This window comes from Narcine bancroftii, chromosome 7 (genome assembly GCF_036971445.1).
Source record: "Narcine bancroftii isolate sNarBan1 chromosome 7, sNarBan1.hap1, whole genome shotgun sequence".
Taxonomy (NCBI): domain Eukaryota; kingdom Metazoa; phylum Chordata; class Chondrichthyes; order Torpediniformes; family Narcinidae; genus Narcine; species Narcine bancroftii.
In genome coordinates, this window is record NC_091475.1 from 188,694,036 (window position 1) to 188,715,587 (window position 21,552).

A 21,552-nucleotide genomic window follows, 5' to 3' on the forward strand; every position below is an offset into this window, starting at 1 on the left:
GCAGCGTGCACGGAGTCGCCTCATTCACTCTTGGCCACTGCGGGACTCTGTGGGACGGAGGCAGAGGAGAGCGGGTCAAACCCCGACCTTCCCCTGGGGATATGAGTTGTCTTTATTGTTTAATTCGTCCTCCTCGGTTCGTTCTTTGCACCATTGTTGCCACAAAGCACCGAAGGCATCATATCCCATCGGTGCTCTATGGTTACATAAGGTGGTTTGTGAGTGAGATCTTCGATCTGCCTTAGATCTTTTCTGATTACACACCGTCTCTTGCCGAGTTCGGTTCTAAAGTCGATGGCAACAGTTCGCGTGTCAAACCAAAAGCCTGCCCACTGCCACACTCGCTCCAGTTGATGACCCTGAACCAGAACAGGGTGCCCACTGCCACACTCGCTCCAGTTGATGACCCTGAACCAGAACAGGGTGCCCACTGCCACACTCGCTCCAGTTGATGACCCTGAACCAGAACAGGGTGCCCACTGCCACACTCGCTCCAGTTGATGACCCTGAACCAGAACAGGGTGCCCACTGCCACACTCGCTCCAGTTGATGACCCTGAACCAGAACAGGGTGCCCACTGCCACACTCGCTCCAGTTGATGACCCTGAACCAGAACAACAGGGTATTCAAAGCCTGGTCTTTACAAACAGATCGATTATATAAAGACAACTGTCTGTAGAGGGAAATAAGAAGTTAAAAGGCAGTGTTCCGGACTGCGACTGTCAGAAATGCTCCAAAATCAGGCTTTAATTCGATAGTATGGGGAAGTCCATCGGGCCAGTCACCGTCTTGGTGGTTTAGGGATTTTTCAGGCAAATGTACTAAAAGTCCACGTTTCTTGGCTGGCTGCTGCATCCTGCACGATTGGCCGTCACTGTGCATGAGGAACAATATAGCTGGGGCAGTCAGTAAAAATCGCCAGCTGACTTCAGGCACTCGCCTGCACTGGCCAAGGGACAAAACGGACGCGGAAAAGTCTTCGGGGCCAATGGGTACAAGTGCAATTTTCCGAATATAAACTGCTAATGGTAAATAGCAAAGAGAAATTAATGCAAAAACATTCTCCTTTCTTTCCTTTTAAAATATTTTTATTTAATATTTAATTCCTACATACAAAGAAATCTATGTAATAGCAAACAACATGTCATATCATACACATATGGCATATTAACCATATGATGTACAACCAAAGCGGATCCATGATTATTAAGAATTCTACAGATATAAATATTCAACAGTTATCTCAATAAAATTTAGGTAGAAAAATCGATAAGATAAAATTAACAATCCCTTTATATAGATAAAGGATCAATTATATTTTAATTAAAGATATGATCCATGACAAATCATTGAATTCGTGTTTCATGAGCTACCTATAAAAATAAGATAAAAAGAAAAAAAACCTTTTCCTAAACCACAGAAGTTGGGTGCGACTGCATTGTTAGACTCGGAGGGGAGTAAGAACAGGTAAATATTTTTATTTCATTGATTGAATTTGTTTATTATGACAAATGCTTCATATTTGAAGTTTAAAATAACTACCACCTTTGCTAAAATATATTTATAAAAGCATTCTTGAATCTTTCAGTATCCTGGTTTTTACTGAAAGCAAATGCATTGGTGAAATTTTTTAGTTTAAAAAAAAGGACTGGATAGACTGGGTTTGTGTTCCTTGTTAGGAGTTGGGGGCCTGGTTGAAGTATAAAAAATAGATGGGTAAAATTGTAAGAAACAGGATAGGTTTAAGGTAGGAGGTGCAGAAGGTATCTGAGGATCTTTTTTTCTCCAAGAGTGTGGTAAAAATGAGGAACACACTGCCTGAGTGGATGGTGGAAGTGGAAACTCTCACAATGTTTAAGAATACACAGGAGGAACTCAGTCAATCTCGCAGTGTCCATAGGAGGTAAAGATCTATTACTGGGCATGTCAGGCTTAAGCCCTTCATCAAGGAATAAGCAAAGAATAGGAAGATGTCAGAATAAGACTGAAGTTTGGCTGGGAAGGTGTCTGGATCAACAAAAGCTGTTAATTGGATATGATAAGAGAAGTGAGAATTGATTTGGCTCTGTGAAAGGAGAGGACAGAAAGAGAAGATAGAGAAAGAGAGAGAGATAGGGAGAGAGAGAGAGAGCTGGGGGGAAAGGTAACAGGGGAAAGAAGAAGGGGCATTTCAACAGAAACTGGAGAAGTCAAATTAATGCCATCTAGTTAGAGGGTACCCAGACGGATGATGAGGTGTTGTTCCTCCATTTTGTGGGTAATCTCAGTCTGGTAGTTCATGTCAACGAGGAAATGGGATGGGGAAATAAAATGGGTGGCCACTGGGAGATCCATGCTTTTGCAGTGGATAGAGCTGAGGAGCTCGACAAAGCGATTTCCCAGACTGCGTCCAGTCTCTCTGATGTAGAGGAGACCGCAACGACAGCACTGGATGCAGTAGATGAGCCCTGCAGATTCTCAAGTGAAATGTTGCTTCACTTGGAAGGGCTATGTTGAACCTCTACATAGAAGAAACTGCGCGCAGGCTGGCTTTGCTAAGCCTCTACATCGGAGAGACTGGGTGCAAAACTGTGGAGTACTGCAGTTAATCATCAATCAATCATGGCTTGCCTTCACAAACAAAGATTTAGGAAGGGGGCAGTCCATGTCTACTGCAGGCTCGCTGGTAGCTGACGAGGCCAATGCAGGACAGACAAGCCCTGTCACAGCGGCTGGCAGAGAAACTCTGTTCTAGGTTTGGTGCTATTGATTCTTCCTTCACCTTCCTTTTGTCCTCAAGGCCAGCCCTGAGGTAGAACAGAGGGATCTGTGAATGCAGATACACAATTCCTTGAAGGTGGTGATACAGGTAGTTAAAAGTTATAATGAAAGCTTTTGGCATAGTAGTCTTCATAATTAAAGTACTGAGTACAGGATTTGAATTATTATGTTGAAGTTGGTGAGGCCACATTTGGGGTATAGCGTGCAGTTTTGGTCACATGCCTACAGGAAAGATATCAATGAGATTGAAAGAATGCAAAGAACATTTACATGGAAGTTGCCTAGACTTGAAAAGCTAAGTTATGAGGACAGATTGAAATGGTTAAGACTTTATTCTCTGGAGCGGCAGAGAATGAGGGGTGATTTGATAGGAGTATACAAAATTATGAAGTGTATATAGATAGAGTAAATGCAGGGAACTTTTCCACTGAGGTTAGGTGGAACAGAACTAGAGGACATGGGTTAAGGGTCAAAGGGAAATGTTGAAGGGGAACATTAGGTGAACTTCACTCAGAGGGTGTGGAACAAGCTGCCAGCGGAGGTGTGAATGCAAGTTCAATTTCATAATTTTAAGAGAAGACTGAATAGTTACATGGGTGGGAGAGGTATAGAGGGCTATGGTCTGGGTGCACGACAATGATCCAAGACAGAATAATAGTTCATCGTGATCTCATTGAGCTGAAGGACCTGTTTCTGTGCTGTAGTTTTCTTTGGCTCTAATGGATGGCTTCAAATAAAGTGCATGGGACTGAGATTATTCTAGATAGACACTTGTAGGTTAGTGTGGACATGATGGTCAAATATTCTGTCTCTGATTAAGACCCTGTGACTGTACTATAAATGATGTAATCAATTCAAAGCGGAAGTGTAGGGATCTACTAAATGGTATACCTGTATAAAAAAAACCATGTTCTCTTGTAAGGAAGCAAGAAAGGAGGAAGAAAGAGAATCTTGAAAATCAAGAACGAACATCTCTGTCACCCTACTGTGAAAGAAATCTTTGAGTCCAGATTGGTTTTAATTGGTCACCTTGGTCCACATTGCAAAACTAAAATGTGGATATCATTGCCTTACTCAAGAACAAGTAACAAAGAACAACAATGAGTTGAACAGGGTTGTACAATGCCTTGGTTTCAAATTCACTGCTGTATCCAGCAGATCCCATTGATTTGCTGTTTCACAGGTGAATCCATTGTACATCTGCACCTACACCTGGTAATGATGAAATTAGGTGGACAGTCCCAGGATTTTATCTCAGCAGTAATGAAGGAGAAGCAGAAAATGTACAAGCTAGGATTTTGTGCGCCCCAAAGGAGAGTTTGGAAGGAGGTGGCATTCCTCTGCACCTGTTGAGCTCACCACAATACATGATAGGATTTATGAGCCAGAGCTATTGTCGGAATCTTCAGAGCTGGTGACACAATGGACCCTGCAGTAACAGTGCATCGTTGGAGGAGGGAGGGGATTGTGTGTTCAGAAATAAGAATATAAGCACAGCAGTGCAATGAAGTGGGTCTTGGCTAAGTTGCAGCAGAATTTTGTATAGGTGTGGGTCTACAAAGGAGGAAAGGTGCCAGGTTATATGCAGGAGAATATTGACGTGCTTTAGAATGGAGATGGCAGCAATGGAATGGCTGCTTGAAACAAATGTAGGCTGCAATACCAAGGTCGAAGTCAGCAAGTCTATTGCAGTGGAAACAAGTCTCAGGTAGAAAGCCCTTTGTCTTTGACTAAAACATTAACTCAGTGCATTGGAGGGGGGGGGGGGTGGTGGGGTGACACTAACACAGAATTGGAGATGGATTTTGATCCGTAAAGCATTAGATAGGACACTAGGGCATGAAAAGCTCTATGAAGGAAATCTGAAATAAAACATAAAATGCTAGAAAAACTCAATAAGTCAGGCAACATATGTAAAAAGAGAAATAAAGAAATGTATGTACATTGAGAACATGGAGGCAGTGGAACAGTCAGGTGACAGTAAGGTCGGGTTGGATACCCACAGCTCAAATGTGCAACTTGATTTCTCAGACAATGTCAATAAGCAACAATATATAGATAAATAGTAGTGGTGTGGTATCAATGGATTCTGATCATGTGTTAGACTGGGGAGCTTAGATTATATGCTGTAAGTGGTGTCTTGGATGATACTCAAATGATAATGTAACAAAAATCAAGCACAATTATTTGTTTTTGTCTTGATGCCCTGAAAACTCGGAAGCAATTAAATTCTATGCCATGAATGTGATTTTATGACCAGATTTTTAAATCCAGGCTTATGATGACATGAAATGCATACTGTGTGATTTCTTCACTTCTGCGCTGGGCAACCAATGACTTCAACGTACAAAACTTGCAGGAGACGTGCCTGTGCTGTTTACCCCACTGAGCTGAGCAGCGTGGAACGAAGAACAATCTGTCTGCTACTTTGGAGAGTGATGTTCCTTTCATTTTCTATAGTACTGAGAAATAAAGGACAAGAATAAGTATGTAAATAAAATATATAATTCAGCAAGGATAGTGGTTTGATTTTGAGATTGTGACCATTCCAGTTGCTTTAACTATAATTCAAGGTTCCAGTTTCCTTTATTGTCATGTCATCATAATAGTGTGCTATTATGCGGAATTTGCTTTAATCTGCTGTAAGGCAGACAGATTCACCATTTGGAGAAATTGCCTGAAGAGCCACTTACAGTCAGAGAAGAAGCAAAAGAGAGTCTCCTCAAAGACACTTAGTGTCCGTGAATTGGACTCCAGCACTCTTGCAGCTCCCACACCCACGCAGAGTCCTGTCAAAACCATCAACACCCCCAGCTCCAGATCCGAACCTCTGACATAATCAGGAAACCTTCAGTGCCCTTGGCACCCTCTCGCGCCCCGGTTCTAGATATTGTCTGATTACTGGGTTGTTTAGCTTTTTAACATCAGTTTCAATAATTATGGAAAATAATTCTTTTTTTCCCCTTCCTTATTTTTTCCTGGGTCCCTAGCAAAGTATAAATGAATGACATAATTTTCAGTCAGAGGGAGCTGAGTCTCCAACCTAAAAATATGGAGTTTGTAACTTTCAAGTAGGAATGGTAGAAAACACTCTTTAATGCAACATGGAAAATTTACTGTTTTGGAGGCAAGAGTGCAAACATTGATTTAGTAATCTGAATAAAACTGTTTAGTACATTCGCCTTCCAAATGAAAATTTTAAACTGTCAATTAATTTTCTTTCAGTTGCCTCATTTTGTTTTGTTTCAGTATCACTCTGGACTTGCAACATCTGACACTATGTCAGCTGGTGTGGAAAAGGCTTGTCATCGACTCATTTCAAAGATTGCCAGCAATGGTGAGCAATAAGTTCCATGTTACATATTTAGCTCCACTTTTTTCATCAAAATACCGATAGTCAGAGGTATTACATGTTTATTTTAATTATTATAAACAGAACCTGGATCCATGAATGCCTGACATCAATTCTTTTTAGAGTGGAATTCAGATTTGCAGTACTAGACGGAGCCAACTGTGTTTTAATGGCGGAAATGCAGCAAAAAGAACCAAAGCCAGCATCAGGATTCTAAATACACACTGGTGGTTCTGGATAAGGCAGTCTATTAGATCTCAAAGATTCAGCTGGGACAGACAGTGTGAAGAGCAGCATTAATATAATATGAAGTTCTTTTGCCAGACTCCAAAAACTAGAGCAGATCTGAGGCAAGCATTATGTGCATTGTCATGTAAAAATACAAAAGCTATTTCTCTTGTTGGGAAAGGATGAAAAGTTTTTTTTTAAACAGACAAGTGAAGAATAAAAAAGAGGCAAGAATGGACATGGGACTGCTGGAGAATGACACTGTAGAAGTGGTAATGGGTAACGAAGGAACTGTAGATGAACTGAATACGTCTCCATGGTGGAAGGCACCATGCCAGAAATTCGAGAAAGCCAGAAGACAGAAGTGAGTGCATTTGCCATTACTAATGAGGTGATTGAGAAGCTGAATGTGGAAAAGTCACGTGGACTAGATGGACTACACCGCAGGGTTCTGAAAGAGGTAGCTGAAGAGATTGTGGAGGCATCGATAGTGATGTTTCAAGAATCACTAGAATCAGGAATGGTTCCAGAGGACTGGTAAATTGCAACTATCAGTCCATTCTAAAAACCGAGCAAGGCAAAAGACAGGAAATTATAGCCTGTCTTCAGTGATTAGTAGGATTTCATTAAGAATGAGGTTTCGGGCTACTTGAAACCATAAGATAAAATAGACTGAAATTTGCATGATTTTCTTCAGGGGAGATATTGCCTGACAAATCTGTTAGAATTCTTTAAGGAGGTAACAAGCAAAGCCGACAAAGGAGACCCAGTGAATGTTGTTTACCTGAATTTTAAGAAGGCCCTTGACAAGGTGCCGCTCATAAGGCTGCTAAGGAAGATAGGAGCCCATGGTACTACAGGAAAGATACTAGCATGGATAGAAGATTGGTTGACTGACAGAAGGCAAAGAGTAGGAATAAAGCAGTCCTTTTCTGGTTGGCTGCCCGTGACCAGTGGTGTTCTGCAGAGGTTCATGTTAGATCTGTTACTTCTCACGTTATATGTTAATGACACAGATGATGGAATGTGGCCAGGTTTGTGGATGATATAAAGATAGAGGATAGGGGAAGGTAATGTTGAGAAAGCAGAAAGTCTGAAGAGGGACTTGGGCAGGTTGAGAAAATGGACAAAGGAGTGGCAGATGGAATGCAGTAAGGGAACTATCTGGTCACACACCTTGGTAGAAGGAGTAAAGATGGAGACTACTTTCTAAGTGGGGAAAGAATTCAGAAAGCAGAGGTCCAACAAGACTTGGAAGTCCTAGTGCAGGATTCCCTAAAAGTTAACATACATGTTAAGTCTGTAGTAAGGAAGGCAAATGCAATGTTAGCATTAATTTCAAGAAGACGAGAGTATAAAAGCAAGGATGTAATGCGGAGACTTTATAAGGTGATGTTCAGAGCATATTTGGAGTTGTGTTGAGCAATCTTGGATGCTATATCTAAGGAAGGATGTGCCAGTGTTGGAGAGGGTCCAAGGGAGGTTTACAGGAATGATCCATGGGGATGAGAGGGTTAATGTGCGAGGACCGTCTGGTGGCTCTGCTTCTGTTCTCGTTGGAGTTTAGAAGGATAAGGGCATCTAATTGAAATCTACTGAATATTGACCGTTTTGAGTTTTGTGTGCCCGATGGAGATGTGGGGGGGCTGGTAATCATGGTGGGGAGCTGGCTGATGGAGGACCTCAGCTATCTCGGCTGCACCATTTCATCAGATGCAAGGATCGACAATGAGATAGACAACAGACTCGCCAAGGCAAATAGTGCCTTTGGAAGACTACACAAAAGAGTCTGGAAAAACAACCAACTGAAAAACCTCACAAAGATAAGCGTATACAGAGCCGTTGTCATACCCACACTCCTGTTCGGCTCCGAATTATGGGTCCTCTACCGGCACCACTACGGCTCCTAGAACGCTTCCACCAGCGTTGTCTCCGCTCCATCCTCAACATCCATTGGAGCGCTTACATCCCTAACATCGAAGTACTCGAGATGGCGGAGGTCGACAGCATCGAGTCCACGCTGCTGAAGATCCAGCTGCGCTGGATGGGTCACGTCTCCAGAATGGAGGACCATCGCCTTCCCAAGATTGTGTTATATGGCGAGCTCTCCACTGGCCACCGTGACAGAGGTGCACCAAAGAAAAGGTACAAGGACTGCCTAAAGAAATCTCTTGGTGCCTGCCACATTGACCACCGCCAGTGGGCTGATATCGCCTCAAACCGTGCATCTTGGCGCCTCACAGTTTGGCGGGCAGCAACCTCCTTTGAAGAAGACCGCAGAGCCTACCTCACTGACAAAAGGCAAAGGAGGAAAAACCCAACACCCAACCCCAACCCACCAATTTTCCCCTGCAACCGCTGCAATCGTGTCTGCCTGTCCCGCATCGGACTTGTCAGCCACAAACGAGCCTGCAGCTGACGTGGACTTTTTACCCCCTCCATAAATCTTCGTCCGCGAAGCCAAGCCAAAGAAAAAAAAAAGAACTGAATATTGAAAGGCCTGGATAGAATGGATGTGAAGATGCTTCCAGGGGTAGGAGTGGCTCAAACCAGAGGGCATAGCTTCAGAATAAACAGATGTTCCTATGGAATAGAGATAAATGGGAATTTCTTCAGCAAAAGGCTGGAGAATCTGTGGGATCAATTACCACAGGTATCTGCGGTGGCCAAGAGATTGAATATATTTAAAGAAAAGGTTCTTGATTAGTAAGGGTGTCAAGGGTTATGGGGAGAGAAAGGAGACTGGAATTGAGAGGAAAATATATCAACCATGGGGATATTTAGATGGGCTAAATGGCCTAATTCTGTTCCTGCATTAACCTTGGGAAATTAATGGGAAATGTTATGACAAATAACATGAGCTAAAGCAATTTTATGTCATCTGCAAGAGGAAGGCTATATATTGGTGACAGAATCTGCATGGAAGAGGATTCTTTATTGATGTTGGCCATTTGCAACTGCACAATACATCAGAGATAATGCCCACTGCAGCAAAATAAAACTGCACCTTTGGATAATGTGAAAATGGATCCCATGGATTAAAAACTCACTTGGTAACCATGGAAATAAAATGATATGGACACACAGGAAACCTATCATCAGTTTCTCACTCGGTTAAAGCAAAATTAAATAAAAGGTGAGGACCCACTCCGAAGGGAGGAACCTGTCTTGTTTTGTGATGTAGCGAATAAAATCAAATGCTTTCCAAGGACTCAAATTTGCATCTACCGTAGTTATATTCAGAAAGAATTATATAGCAGCCTGACTGATGCTGAGAATGATTTCTATTCCAAATTTGTGTATTGAACTTAGCCCCAGTTTTATTTTTCAAGAATACATTGAGCAGCCACACAATTGTGCGTTGTTTTATTAGGAAGCCATTTAAAATATCTAGGGACTTAAACACTCCTTCCAGGCAAGGCAAGGATCCGCATTCACCTCTCTAATCTGCATGCATTACTCCCTGCACTCTGGTGAAACTAAACATAGACTTGGGGACTGTTTCACAAAGCAGCTTCACTTTGTCTGCAATGGTCATCTCAAGTTCCTGGTTATTTGTCATTTCAGCTCCACTTCCCATTCGCTCACTGACCTGTCTATCCTGAGCCTTCTCCAATGCCTGAGTGAATCCCAATGCAAAAAAAGGAACGACACCACATATTCCACCTGGGCAGCCATTGTTATGAACGTTGCATTTTCTTGCCTCTCTTCTTCCAAGATACTTCCGTTCTTCCCCTTTTCCCCTCTCCTGTCTCCCTCCCATCTTATTTCCTTTCCCACGCAGCCCCCCCCCCCCCCATTATCACGTCCTTTCCATACCATTCTCTTCTTCCCCAACAGATCAGTTCCATCAGGTTTCTCATTATGCCACAGTGGTCACCTTTTTATCAGATTCCACCACTGGCAGCCTTTGTCTCTACAACACCCACCCCACCTTAAATGACTCATCTTCCTCCAACTGACCCCTTCGTTTCTCTTGCCTCTCTCTCACTTTATCTGGCATCTGTCAATCAACTACCTTTGTCTGTCTTCCTTCACCTTTCCCTGGTTCATGAGCTCCCTACTGGCCCCTGTCTGACTCCTCTCATTCTGTCCTCATTATACCAGCTATGTTCACTCAGTCCTGACAAAGGGGTTTAGTCTGACAATTCTTTTTCCTCCCACTGACCCACTGAGTTTCTCCAGCAGATTTGCACTGCTCCAGATTCCAGCATCTGAAGTCTTTCAGGTTTATTGTCAAGAGTACAGACATGACATCACACACAACCCTGAGATTCTTTTTCCTGTGGGCGACACAGAATTACCACTTATTCGTAGTTCAAGAAGAACTGTACTCAAAGAAATGCAAACAAACTGACTGCGCAATGCAGAAAGAAAAAAATATTAAGTGCATAAGTAAAGAGTCGTTAAAGGAGCCTAGGATTGAGTTTGTTGTTGAGGAGTCTGATGTTGGAAGGGTATCAGCTGTTCCTGAACTTGGTGCTGTGAGTTTTGTGGCACTTTTACCTCTTTTCTAATGGTAGCAGTGCGAACAGAGCATGTACTGGGTGGTGGGGGTCTTTGATGATTGCTGCTGCTCAGTGTTCACATGCCTCTTATTTAAACCTTAACTGCCCAGTGAGAGCTGAATATGTCGGTGATTACAATTGGCTAGGTCATGTTCCCACCAGTGTCCTGCACTGGATCACTGCTTTAATTTGTTCTTCTGAGTAGCCTGAAGATGATAGGGTCAAGTTTTAATTATGCAGATTATTCTCCATCTTGCTAGGCTCAATTAAATCTAACCCGGAGTTATTAATGATCCCATTAGCTTCTTTATGATAAAAGTGAATCTTTAAAGCACAAACAATGCAGCAGTCTTCTTTATCTTAATTTCAAGACCTGTCTTTTCATACCGATGAAGGAGTTACTTACAGGGAAGGCACAGGTAAATGTCCATGAAGCACAATTAAAAGTTTTATCCACTCCTTCAGCATCAGAATGCACAACAGATGATCCATAATAATATCGTAATTGAACCAAAGTCTTCAGATAAGTGACCAATAATTTTAGGTAAGTTAAATCTGAATTTGATTAACCAGCAAATGTCCTCCAATACTCTATCATTTGGATCCCGAACTGTCACCTGCAGCAGTCGAGATTCTTCTTCCCTGACCTCTCTCCATTGTGGGGAGTGGAGATCATGGAGGAATGAGTTGATGATGGTCACCAGGGGAGGTTAGGAGATGATTGTCAAGTCATAGGGTGGGTGAGGTAGATGTTGAGGATGTAGAAGGTAGATGATAGGATAAGAACAATGATTGGTTGTGACTGGAATGATCTTCTTCTTCTTTGGATTGGCTTCGCGGATGAAGATTTATGGAGGGGTAATGTCCACGTCAGCTGCAGGCTCATTTGTGGCTGACAAATCCGATGCGGGACAGTCAGACACGGTTGCAGCGGTTGCAAGGGAAAATTGGTTGGTTGGGGTTGGGTGTTGGGTTTTTCCTCCTTTGTCTTTTGTCAGTGAGGTGGGCTCTGCGGTCTTCTTCAAAGGAGGTTGCTGCTCGCCGAACTTTGAGGCGCCAAGATGCACGGTTTGAGGCGATATCAGCCCAATGGCGGTGGTCAATGTGGCAGGCACCAAGAGATTTCTTTAGGCAGTCCTTGTACCTCTTCTTTGGTGCACCTCTGTCACGGTGGCCAGTGGAGATTTCGCCATATAACACGATCTTGGGAAGGCGATGGTCCTCCATTCTGGAGACGTGACCTGCCCAGCGCAGTTGATAATATGGATGATATAGCTGTGACCTTTTGTCCCCTATTGGATAACTTACTATTAAGCATATACTTTCTGGACAGATTTGATTAATGTTGGGTTGACATATGAAGCAGAATTTACTACTGTTCAATTCCTAAATGTTTTATTTCTGTTATATTAAAAATGAAACACTTCTCATCTTTTCTCTGATTGTGTCCACAGCTTGCTTTATCTTCACACTACTTGCTTTCCTTGCTCTGCCTCTTTCAATGGCTTTTGTGGGTAAGGAACTTTGCTGCTTTGAATGTTGTATTAGAATAAATAAACAATGTATTTTGTATTGTAAGCTTTAGTCCTAATTTAGTAAAGTTTAGTAAATTGTTAGCATTTTAACAAGCCCGCTGTTTACCTGAATGCTAACATCAAACGATACAGTGAAGTAATGGCCCATTGGCCCATGACATTATACTGACCGATAAACAGCTATTAAGATCAATCAACTCTTCCCTCCATTAAAGCCCATAACCCCCATTTTTCTTACATCTATGGGCCTATTGAAGAGTCTTTTATATGTCCCTATTGTGTTAGACTCAACCATTACCTCCGCAATGCATTCCAGCCACCCACCACTCTCTGTTTTAAAAAAAAACCTTTCTGACATCTCCCTTAAGTTTGTGCCTCTCACCTTAAATGATTTTAACTTGCTGCCCTGGGTAAAAGGTTCTGGCTGTCCTCTCTATCTATTCCTCTCATAATCCTATAGACCTCTATTATTGCATCTGTCATTCCTCCATAGCTCCAAAACCAAAAAAAACACTAGCTCACTAATCCTTTCTTCTATTATCCAGACAGCTTCCTGCTAAACCCTCTCCAAAGCTTTCACATCCTTCCTATCATGAAGCGACCAGAATTGAACACATACCATATGCCTTTTTAACCACCCTGTCAACTTGTATGGCAATCTTGAATGATCTGTGAACTATGGTCCCTGCTCCTCTACATTGCTAAGAACCTGCCGTTAACCACATACTCCACCTTCAAGTTTGATCTTTCAAAGCATACTACTTCACACTTTTCCGGATTGAACTCCATCTAGCATTTCTCCGCCCAACTCTGCATCCTGTCTATTCAAGACTATAGTGATTTGATTTCAGTTAGTTGCCATTTCCCGCTTTAAGTAAATACAGAAAATAAAGTGAATCAGTGTGTATGGGTCTAAGACAATGGGAAAATGGGAATATGCTGAGGGCTGGTGTAGACTTGATGGGCTAAATACCCTGACAAATACAAAATATGAAATGGAATATGTGTGGTGGTGCACTCTCTCATGGCGAACCGGCCCCATGTGTAACTCCACAAGGCGGGGCAGCCATGGGAAGATGGCGCTGTCAGAGTTTCTCCCTCCCTCAAGTCTCCTGCCCAGAGCGTGCCTGGGGCAGCGATTATGATGTCACAAGGCACAAGGTGACTGAGCTCCTGCTGCCTTTAAAGGGGCGTGCACTGAATTTGAATAAAAAGTCATTAATGACTTTCAATGAGGTGGTTAAGTCTTTCTTGGCTGTGTCCAGCACTACATTGGTGACCCCGTTGAGCGCAGATGCCTCTCTGGTCTTAAGAACGTGGATCAGGCAGAGATCAACGCCGTTGCCATCAAACTGCCCCCCTTCTGGACCCATCGCCCGCATACATGGTTCGGGCAGGCAGAGGCGCAGTTTCAACTGAGGAACATTTCAGCAGACGCCATGATGTTCTACCATGTCGTGAGCTCGCTGGACGAAGAACCAGCAGCCAGGGTGGACAATCTAATACACAACCCACCGGCCGAGGGTAAATATCCTGCCCTCAAGAACCTGCTCCTTAGCACTTTCAGGCTCTCCCCTCAGCAGCATGCCTCCAGGCTCCTGCACCTCGACGGGCATGGGGACCGCACACCATCGGCCCTAATGGAGGAGATGCTGGCGCTGGTGGAGGATCACAAACCTTGCTTCCTATTCCGTCAGATCTTCCTCGAGAAGATGCCCGGGGACGTCCAACTACTCCTGGCGGATGAGGACTTCACAGATCCATGCCGAGTTACAGCCTGAGTGGACACCCTGTGGCGCACCAAGAGGGAGAATGAGGCAGCCCTCAGTCAGGTTGCGCGACCAAGAGCCAGTCAGCCGCAACACTCCCCCAAGCACAAGCGGAAGGAGCACCATTCCACCTGGTGCTTTTACCATCAGTGCTGGGGAGCGTAAGCTCGTAAGTGCTGACAACCATGTGACTACCAGGGGAAACGACCCGGCCAGCCACCATTGACGGCTGGTCACGTGGACAGCCTCCTTCATGTTACTGACAAGTCCACCAGTTGATGTTTCCTGGTGGACACAGAAGCAGAGCTGAGCATCCTGCCCCCCACTGCCCTCGAGACACACACCCAATCTTGTGGTCCCACCCTGCAGGCAGCCAACGGTTACGCCATCAAGACTTTTGGTACCCAGATCTGCCCCAGATCCAGATCGGGAAAGAGAAATTCCACTGGAAGTACATGTTAGCTTCAATGGGTATTGCGTTGTTAGGGGTCGACTTCCTGTGGGCACACGGACTGTTGGTCAACATGAAGGGCAAGAGGCTGGTCAACGTTCGCACCTTCTATTCGGTGCGCCTGAATGACACAAATATCTGCAGGTTCGAGATCGCCACCATTGCCACTTCCAGGGATGAGTATTTGAACATACTCCATGAGTTCCCTACCATCTTTCAACCACGATTCAGCACCACCTTACCCCAGCATGGGTATATCACCATATCTCCAAGCAGGGCCCCCTGCTGTACACCAAGCTCAGATGACTTCTGTCCGAGAAGCTGCAGCTGGCAAAGGAGGAGTTTTCCCAGCTGCAGGAGTTGGGGATCGTCCGTCACTCAGACAGCACCTGGGCATCCCCTCCCCACATGGTCCCCAAATCCGGGGCTGGCAATTACCAGCATTTGAACAACGCGACCACACCAGACAGGTACCCGGTTTCACACAATCAAGACTTCTTGGCCAATCTCCACAGCGCGCAAGTCTTCTCCAAGGTCGATCTGGTGCGGGGGTATCATCAGTTCCCAGTCCACCCCGAGGACATCGGCAAGATGGCAATCATCACCCCCTTTGGCCTATTTTAATTCCTACTTATGCCTTTCAGCCTCAAGAACAAGGCCCAGACTTTTCAGCACCTCATGGACGCAGTGGGTAGGGACTTGGACTTTGTGTTTATCTACCTAGACGATATCCTTATCGCCGGCCGCAACTGCGAAGAGTACAATGCCCACCTCCGTACCCTGTTTGCCCGACAGGCGGAGATTGGCCTCACCGTCAGTGTGGCCAAGTGCCAGTTCGGCAGGCAGATGCTGCAGTTCCTGGGGCACACCATCTCGGCAGTGGGTGCTGCCCTGGCGCCAGAGAAGGTCGCGCCGTCCAGCAGTTCTGCAAGCTAACCACCCTCAAGGGCCTGCAGGAGTTCGTGGGGATGGTCAATTTTTATCATCGGTTCATCCCCAGCACCGCCCACACCATGTGACCACTGTTCGCATTGATCACCACTAAGGTGAAAATCCTGACCTGGTCGGAACAGCAGAGACTGCTTTTACCGCAACAAAGGAGGCCCTCGTCAACACAACTCTATTGGTGCACCCACGCCCGGAGGCATACACGGCGCTCTTGTTGAATGCCTCAGCCACGACAGTAGGGGGCATACTCGAGCAGTGGCTCAACGGGCAGTGGCCCCTGCTGGCCTTCTTTAGCAAACAGCTGCGCCTGTACAGTGCTTTTGACTGGGAGTTTGTGCTGCTGTACCCGGCCATCTGGCACTTACGATACTTTCTGAAGGGCAAGCCCTTCACGGTGTTCACAGACCACAAGCCCCTCACTCAGGCACTCGTGAGGGCCAAAGATCCGTGGTCGGCTCGCCAGCAATGCTGCCTCTCGTATGTGTTGGAGTTCACCACCACCATCTGACACAGGGCAGGCAAAGGCAATGTTGTGGCGGATGCGCTCTCTCGTCTAGCGGTCAATGCTTTCGACCCTGGCCTTGAGTACACACAGTTGGCACAGGCCCAGAAGCTGCACATAGAGACGCAGGCTCTCTGGACTGCCATCTCTGGCCTTGAGCTCCAGGACATCTCTACCGGCTCGCCGCACCCGGTAGTCCCACCGGAGTGGAGGTCGAGGGTTTTCAGCTTAGTCCACGACCCAGCCCATGCCTCAGTGAAGACTTCAGTGTGAATAGTGGCAGAGTGGTTTGTGTGGCACGGGCTCAAAAAGGAGGTGGCAGAGATGGTGAGGAACTCCACCAGGTGCCAGGCCTCCAAGGTCCACTGGTGTACGCAGGCCCCAATCCAGCAATTCGACCCAGCAGTGTGGAGATTTCAGCACATCCACATTGACATTGTAGGCCCCCTGCCGGTGTCCAACGAAGCGCGCTACTTTCTCACAAAAGTCGATCAGACCACGAGATGGCCGGAGGCTGTTCCCATCAAAGAGGCTTCTGCAGAGACGTGCGCCAGAAATCTAGTCAGTCACACCCAAGGAGGACCTACAGGTGTCTTCTGTGGAACTGGTCTACGGCGCACTGTTCTTGCTGCCCGCTGAGTTCTTTGGCCCGGAGCCCAACGTCACGTCCGAGCATGTGAACATTTTGGCAGATCTCCATAAGATTCTATCCTCGCTAGCCCCCCACCACCTCCCTCGCATCGTGGGATCCAGCCGACACATCGTCCCAAAGAGCTGGAATTGGAGGAATTTGTATTTGTTCAGTGTGGCCCACATATGGCACCTTTACAACATCCGTACGAAGGTCCATACAAGGTCCTCCAGCAGTCCGGCAGGACTTTCACTTTGGATGTGGGGGTAAAGACGAACTTTTCGCTGTGGACCATTTGTAGGTAGCGCACTTAGACCTGTCATGGCCCCAATCCTGAGACTGAGTGCCTCCCATGTACCTGTTCCTCAATCATTTTAGAATATATTGGAGATTTTTTTTAAAACATTGATCATATATTGAATTTTTTTATGAATGAGATTTGTCTCTCTGGTATAATTTGGTTATGTGTCAACAGCACAGAATTCTGAAACAACAGTTCATATAATTCCCACTCTAACTGCACATAACAAAAATTCAACTACTGTTGTGAAGATTTGGAGCAAAATTATCGTACATTCACAATGATGACATGTATAATGACTGCCAGAGCTCGCACCTTGCAGACACAGCTCTTTGTTCATAACATCTCTCCTAATTGTATATTTTAGGAATGAAGTTTCTGGACAGTTGCCCCATTCAGCCATTGATCCCATTGTATTTGTTGGTTGGAGGAATAATCGGCAGTTTTAAGGTACAGTATGAATGTAAAACCAAGATAACAGTTTTGCAAACTAAACAAAGTTTTAACTAGACTGTAGTACATGAAATCAAATACAACTTGTCTAATTTGGGGGCAAAGATCATTTTTTGTCCTACTTGTGTCTAGCCAATCCATCTAATTCTTGTATTTAAATTGATTAGCCAAAATTGAATGAAAGAATTAAACTGCATTGTTAAGGCATGGAGGGAGGCGCATATTTGTGAAGAGGTACCAGTTCCAGGCTGATTAGTAAAGAAATTAGTGCGCACGTGAATTCAGGAGCTTTTGGTCAAAACATACTGTATATTCAGAAGAAAGTTCATCTTTGAATAAAGATGATGAGGTATTTGGTGGCTTTTTTGTAGCGTTACCTCTTCTGTGTTCAAAACATTAAATATTGATGGCTTGTAATTGCTGGATGTCTGCATCCAGAAAAATCTGGATCCAATCTGCACTGAGAGAAAATTGATGACCCTCCCAGTACAATTGAGGGTTCTGCTGAAGAAACCTTCAAGCATTTAGGTGAATGAACAAGAAGGGAACAATCTATTTCCTCTAAGAGGTGCTTAATTGTGTAATTTGGAGCCTGTAGAGGTGGTTTTGAGTGTAATAGGATGCTGCAACTCTTCATGCCAGGCATTGAACTCCGTTAGGTGTCCTTAAAACAACCCATCAGGGTAAGGCTCAAAAATACCACTGAGAGAACTCTTGTGAGACAAAGTGGGGCAAGAGTCTTTGGCTTGTTGGTAGAACTAATTTCTCTGTGCTTGCAAGTTGTGTGTTGAAGCTTATTTCTAGAGTCTTGAACCAATCATCCATTTTTTGGCGTAGTACCAAAGGAGCACTTAAAATGTCATTTTTAATTGAGACTTAAAATCAGAGACCTAAACTAAATACAAATTAACCCAGACAGTCTAATCAAGATGCAAAATTAAAGAGGGTGTTGAATGAATAGGAAGGAATTCAATATTTAATGCCCATAAATTGGTCAGAGTGTCGTGGCCTAGAAAGCTCCAATCAATTGTTTATCATTGTAAAATTAAACAACTTGGTCTAAAGCATTCTGTGCTAAAATTTAGACTGGTACGAGGGAAAGTAATTTTTTTCATGCTTCTGCAAATCATGCAAAATGATTTGTAAATCATTTGTAAATATGAGAGTGTCGAATGGTTATTGTGAGCAGTTCCTTTGGTCGTTCAGTGTTCTCACTGCCTGTGGGAAGAAGCTGTTTCTCAGCCTGGTGCTGCTGGCTGATACCCTGTATCTGGGTAAAAGAGGACTTTACCCCCTTCAAGTTCTGCAGGGCCACCCCTCTCTCTTGCCCCCAAAGCTGCATGCATAGGATTTCTTTCCCTATCCTGATATTTGTGAGTCTAATGAAGACAGACCCTGTCCCAGACCTAGCTTTGAGAGGGGAGATCGACAAGCCCTTTCTATCTGAAGGTCTCCCCCATTCTTCCTTTCCCCTGTATCTCCAGGATCCATTCCCTGAAGAATGTTATTGGGTCCCTCTCTTCTACCTCCTCTCTTACTCCTACAATTTTTATATTATTTCTTTTACTTAGATTTTCAAGAATGTTTAGTTTTTTTCCCATATTTTTAATTTCTTTATTACCCAGGCATTCCTGTTACTTTCCAATCTTTCCATATTGTCTTTCATCCTTTCAATCCTTTCTTCTACAATAGTCACCCTCCCTGACAATTCTCCCACAGCTTTCCTGACTTCTCCCATTTCCATTGATAGGTTTTTTTAAATTTTCTTTACTCTCTGAAGCCTCCATCACAGTCTCCATCATTTCTTTAATGTCCTTCATGAAAGGCTCCAATCCCTCTCTTTCTTTCTGTCCTGTTTTTCTTTTCCTCTCTATCGGTGGTATCAGGCCACCCTCTTCATTCGTGTGGCTTTCTGCGCTGCAGCTTCCCAACGCCCCCACTGCTGGCTCGGAGTCACCTTCTCTGCAGCTGCACCATTGCCACTATTCAAGGCATTTGCCCCATTTTACAGATAGGGTTGCTTTTGTGGTGCTGCCTGCACCTTTTCTCTGCCCCCTTTGATCTTTCAGCATGGGCTCGATGTCTCCTGTGCCTCCCTTCACCCCTCAGTCGCTCCTGGAGCTGACGCCACCTTTGGCCTTTCTTTTCCTCCGCACATGGGTCTCACCTTGCAGTGCAGGCATCGTCTCCTCTGCAGCGGTGCCTGTGATCTTTTCTTGGCCCATCAGCACACGTAACTCAGCACCTTCAAGATTTTGGGCAGGTGATCCACCCCGTCCACTTGCGGGGTGGATCGTGACTCTGTCCTCTTCCTCTCCCGCTCCGGGATACCTCAGGCAGGCTCTGCCATCTTCACCGCCACGAGGCCACTGCTCAGAGTCAATGTGGGGCACTGGAGTCGGGATTTCTTTTAAGGTATTCTTCTTATCCTTCTTCCCGATTGCTTCTTCAGGTACTTTTTTTCACTTTCAATATCTTTTTTGGCTTTTTTTCTCTCTTAGATTCACTTTGTTTTCCCTGGAGCTCTGGTTCAACATCACACATCTCCCAAACTTGATTTGACCTTACTTGCCTGTGAAGGGTTGATAGTGGGGAAGTGAGCTTGAACATAACACTAGTGCAGATCCTGGGGTAATTACTAAAGATTATCAACCTAAGAATGAATTTGGCTGAGAAACCAGCCACATCTCCAGATAGTGCAACAGGATTCAGTTCAGCTGGCTCATTTACCTTGTGCAAACTGATTTGTTATGCTTGGCCAGATGGCAGTGATGATGTCTCTTGTTCACATTGCCAACAGCTGGAACTAACAGGAGTGGTGAATGATTTTTGATATGCTTTGTTGGTTATGGAAGAAAGGTGCCAGAGTTACTGGACGCTTGGATGAGCCACAGAAGTTTGAATCCCACTACAGCAAATGGGAATTTAGATTAATTAAATAAACCTGTAATAAGATGCTTGTGTCAGTAAGGACAAACTACAAAATTATCCTTCTGTGGTTAAAAACTCACCTGGTTCTTGGATGTCTTTCAAGGAAGCTACTGTGCCATCCTTATCCACTCTAGTCTTTCACAGTAAGGTTGACCCACTGAAATTGCTCAGTTCAAGCCGACTTGTTCTGGAGCTGTGGCAATAAATTGGCCTTGCCAGGGAAGTCCACATTCTGGGAATAAGTAAAGCAATAGCTTTCTCCTTATGTATCATTTTCATGGCAAGTGCGAACACCATGAAGAAATTTTTTTTTGAAAAGGCAGATAAAAGCAGCACGTTATCGGATGTCTGTGTTTATCTCATTGTAATATGGGTATAGAGTAAAAAACCCTTGGAATCTGGCACCTGATGGTTGTTTGAATTCCAGATAACAAAGAATTTACTGTATACGTTTTTTACATTATAAATACTTCGAAAACTGTAGGGCTTTGCTGGAGTTTGCAAAGTCAAAGCCAAGTGCTCTGCGCAGCGATCACACAATGCTCGTTTGTTTGACGTTGTTTATTCTGTTTCCCTAATCGCACAGGTCTCCCTCCTCCTGTACGATTCTGCAAAGATGAGGCACCTCCTGAACAAATCGGTCATGATCGGTGACGACGATGATGACGAATATCCTTGGCGACAAAATCTGCACCGATACTACATTCATGTCACCCTCAGCCTGTTCCTCTTTGTCTGGTTCATACTGGGGAATTATTGGGTTTTCTCCACATTCCTGCCAAATTTCATTCCACCTTTTCATCACCCACAAGATTACTGTGATAAAACGGTTTACATATTCTCGGTGGTTGTTCTTAGCATAAGTCATACGGTTTTAGGCCTTTTGGTTCTCTGCACCTGCTGCTTGTTTCCATTTTCAAAATCAAGCGATGATTCAGAAGAAGAATAAAATTCAGACTGAATTGTTGGGCATTTGCCGAGGAAGGAAACTCCTGCTTTAAAAATGCAGTTTGAATAACTGAGAAATAGTTCAGCTATTTCTGGCATTTTCAGATCTGGCCACGAGGATCTGTCTGCTCTGATGTGCCACATTTAAATAAATGAGAAAGTATTTAAGCATGCACGGCCATGGAACAAGCATCTCTGTGATCTTTCCATTTTGCTTGTTTGAAGTTTGTCTGCT

At 44.4% G+C, this 21,552-nt stretch overlaps 1 protein-coding gene across 4 annotated transcripts; it reads left to right on the top strand.

Moving 5' to 3' along the window:
* Nucleotides 1-5,047: 5,047 nt before the first annotated feature.
* Nucleotides 5,048-21,468, top strand: LOC138740136 (transmembrane protein 272-like). Of its 4 annotated transcripts, XM_069892535.1 has the most exons (5): nucleotides 5,048-5,246; nucleotides 6,010-6,097; nucleotides 12,303-12,362; nucleotides 17,353-17,435; nucleotides 20,956-21,468. In XM_069892535.1, exons 2-5 carry the CDS (start codon nucleotides 6,040-6,042, stop codon nucleotides 21,316-21,318), a joined length of 564 nt encoding a protein of 187 aa, XP_069748636.1. In that variant the 5' UTR covers nucleotides 5,048-5,246; nucleotides 6,010-6,039; the 3' UTR covers nucleotides 21,319-21,468. The 4 variants fall into 4 exon arrangements, with proteins under 4 accessions (XP_069748636.1, XP_069748637.1, XP_069748639.1 ...); XM_069892536.1 differs by lacking the exons at nucleotides 5,048-5,246; nucleotides 6,010-6,097; nucleotides 12,303-12,362 and adding an exon at nucleotides 15,228-16,985; XM_069892538.1 differs by lacking the exons at nucleotides 5,048-5,246; nucleotides 6,010-6,097; nucleotides 12,303-12,362 and adding an exon at nucleotides 15,228-16,981.
* The last annotated feature ends 84 nt before the right edge of the window (nucleotides 21,469-21,552 follow it).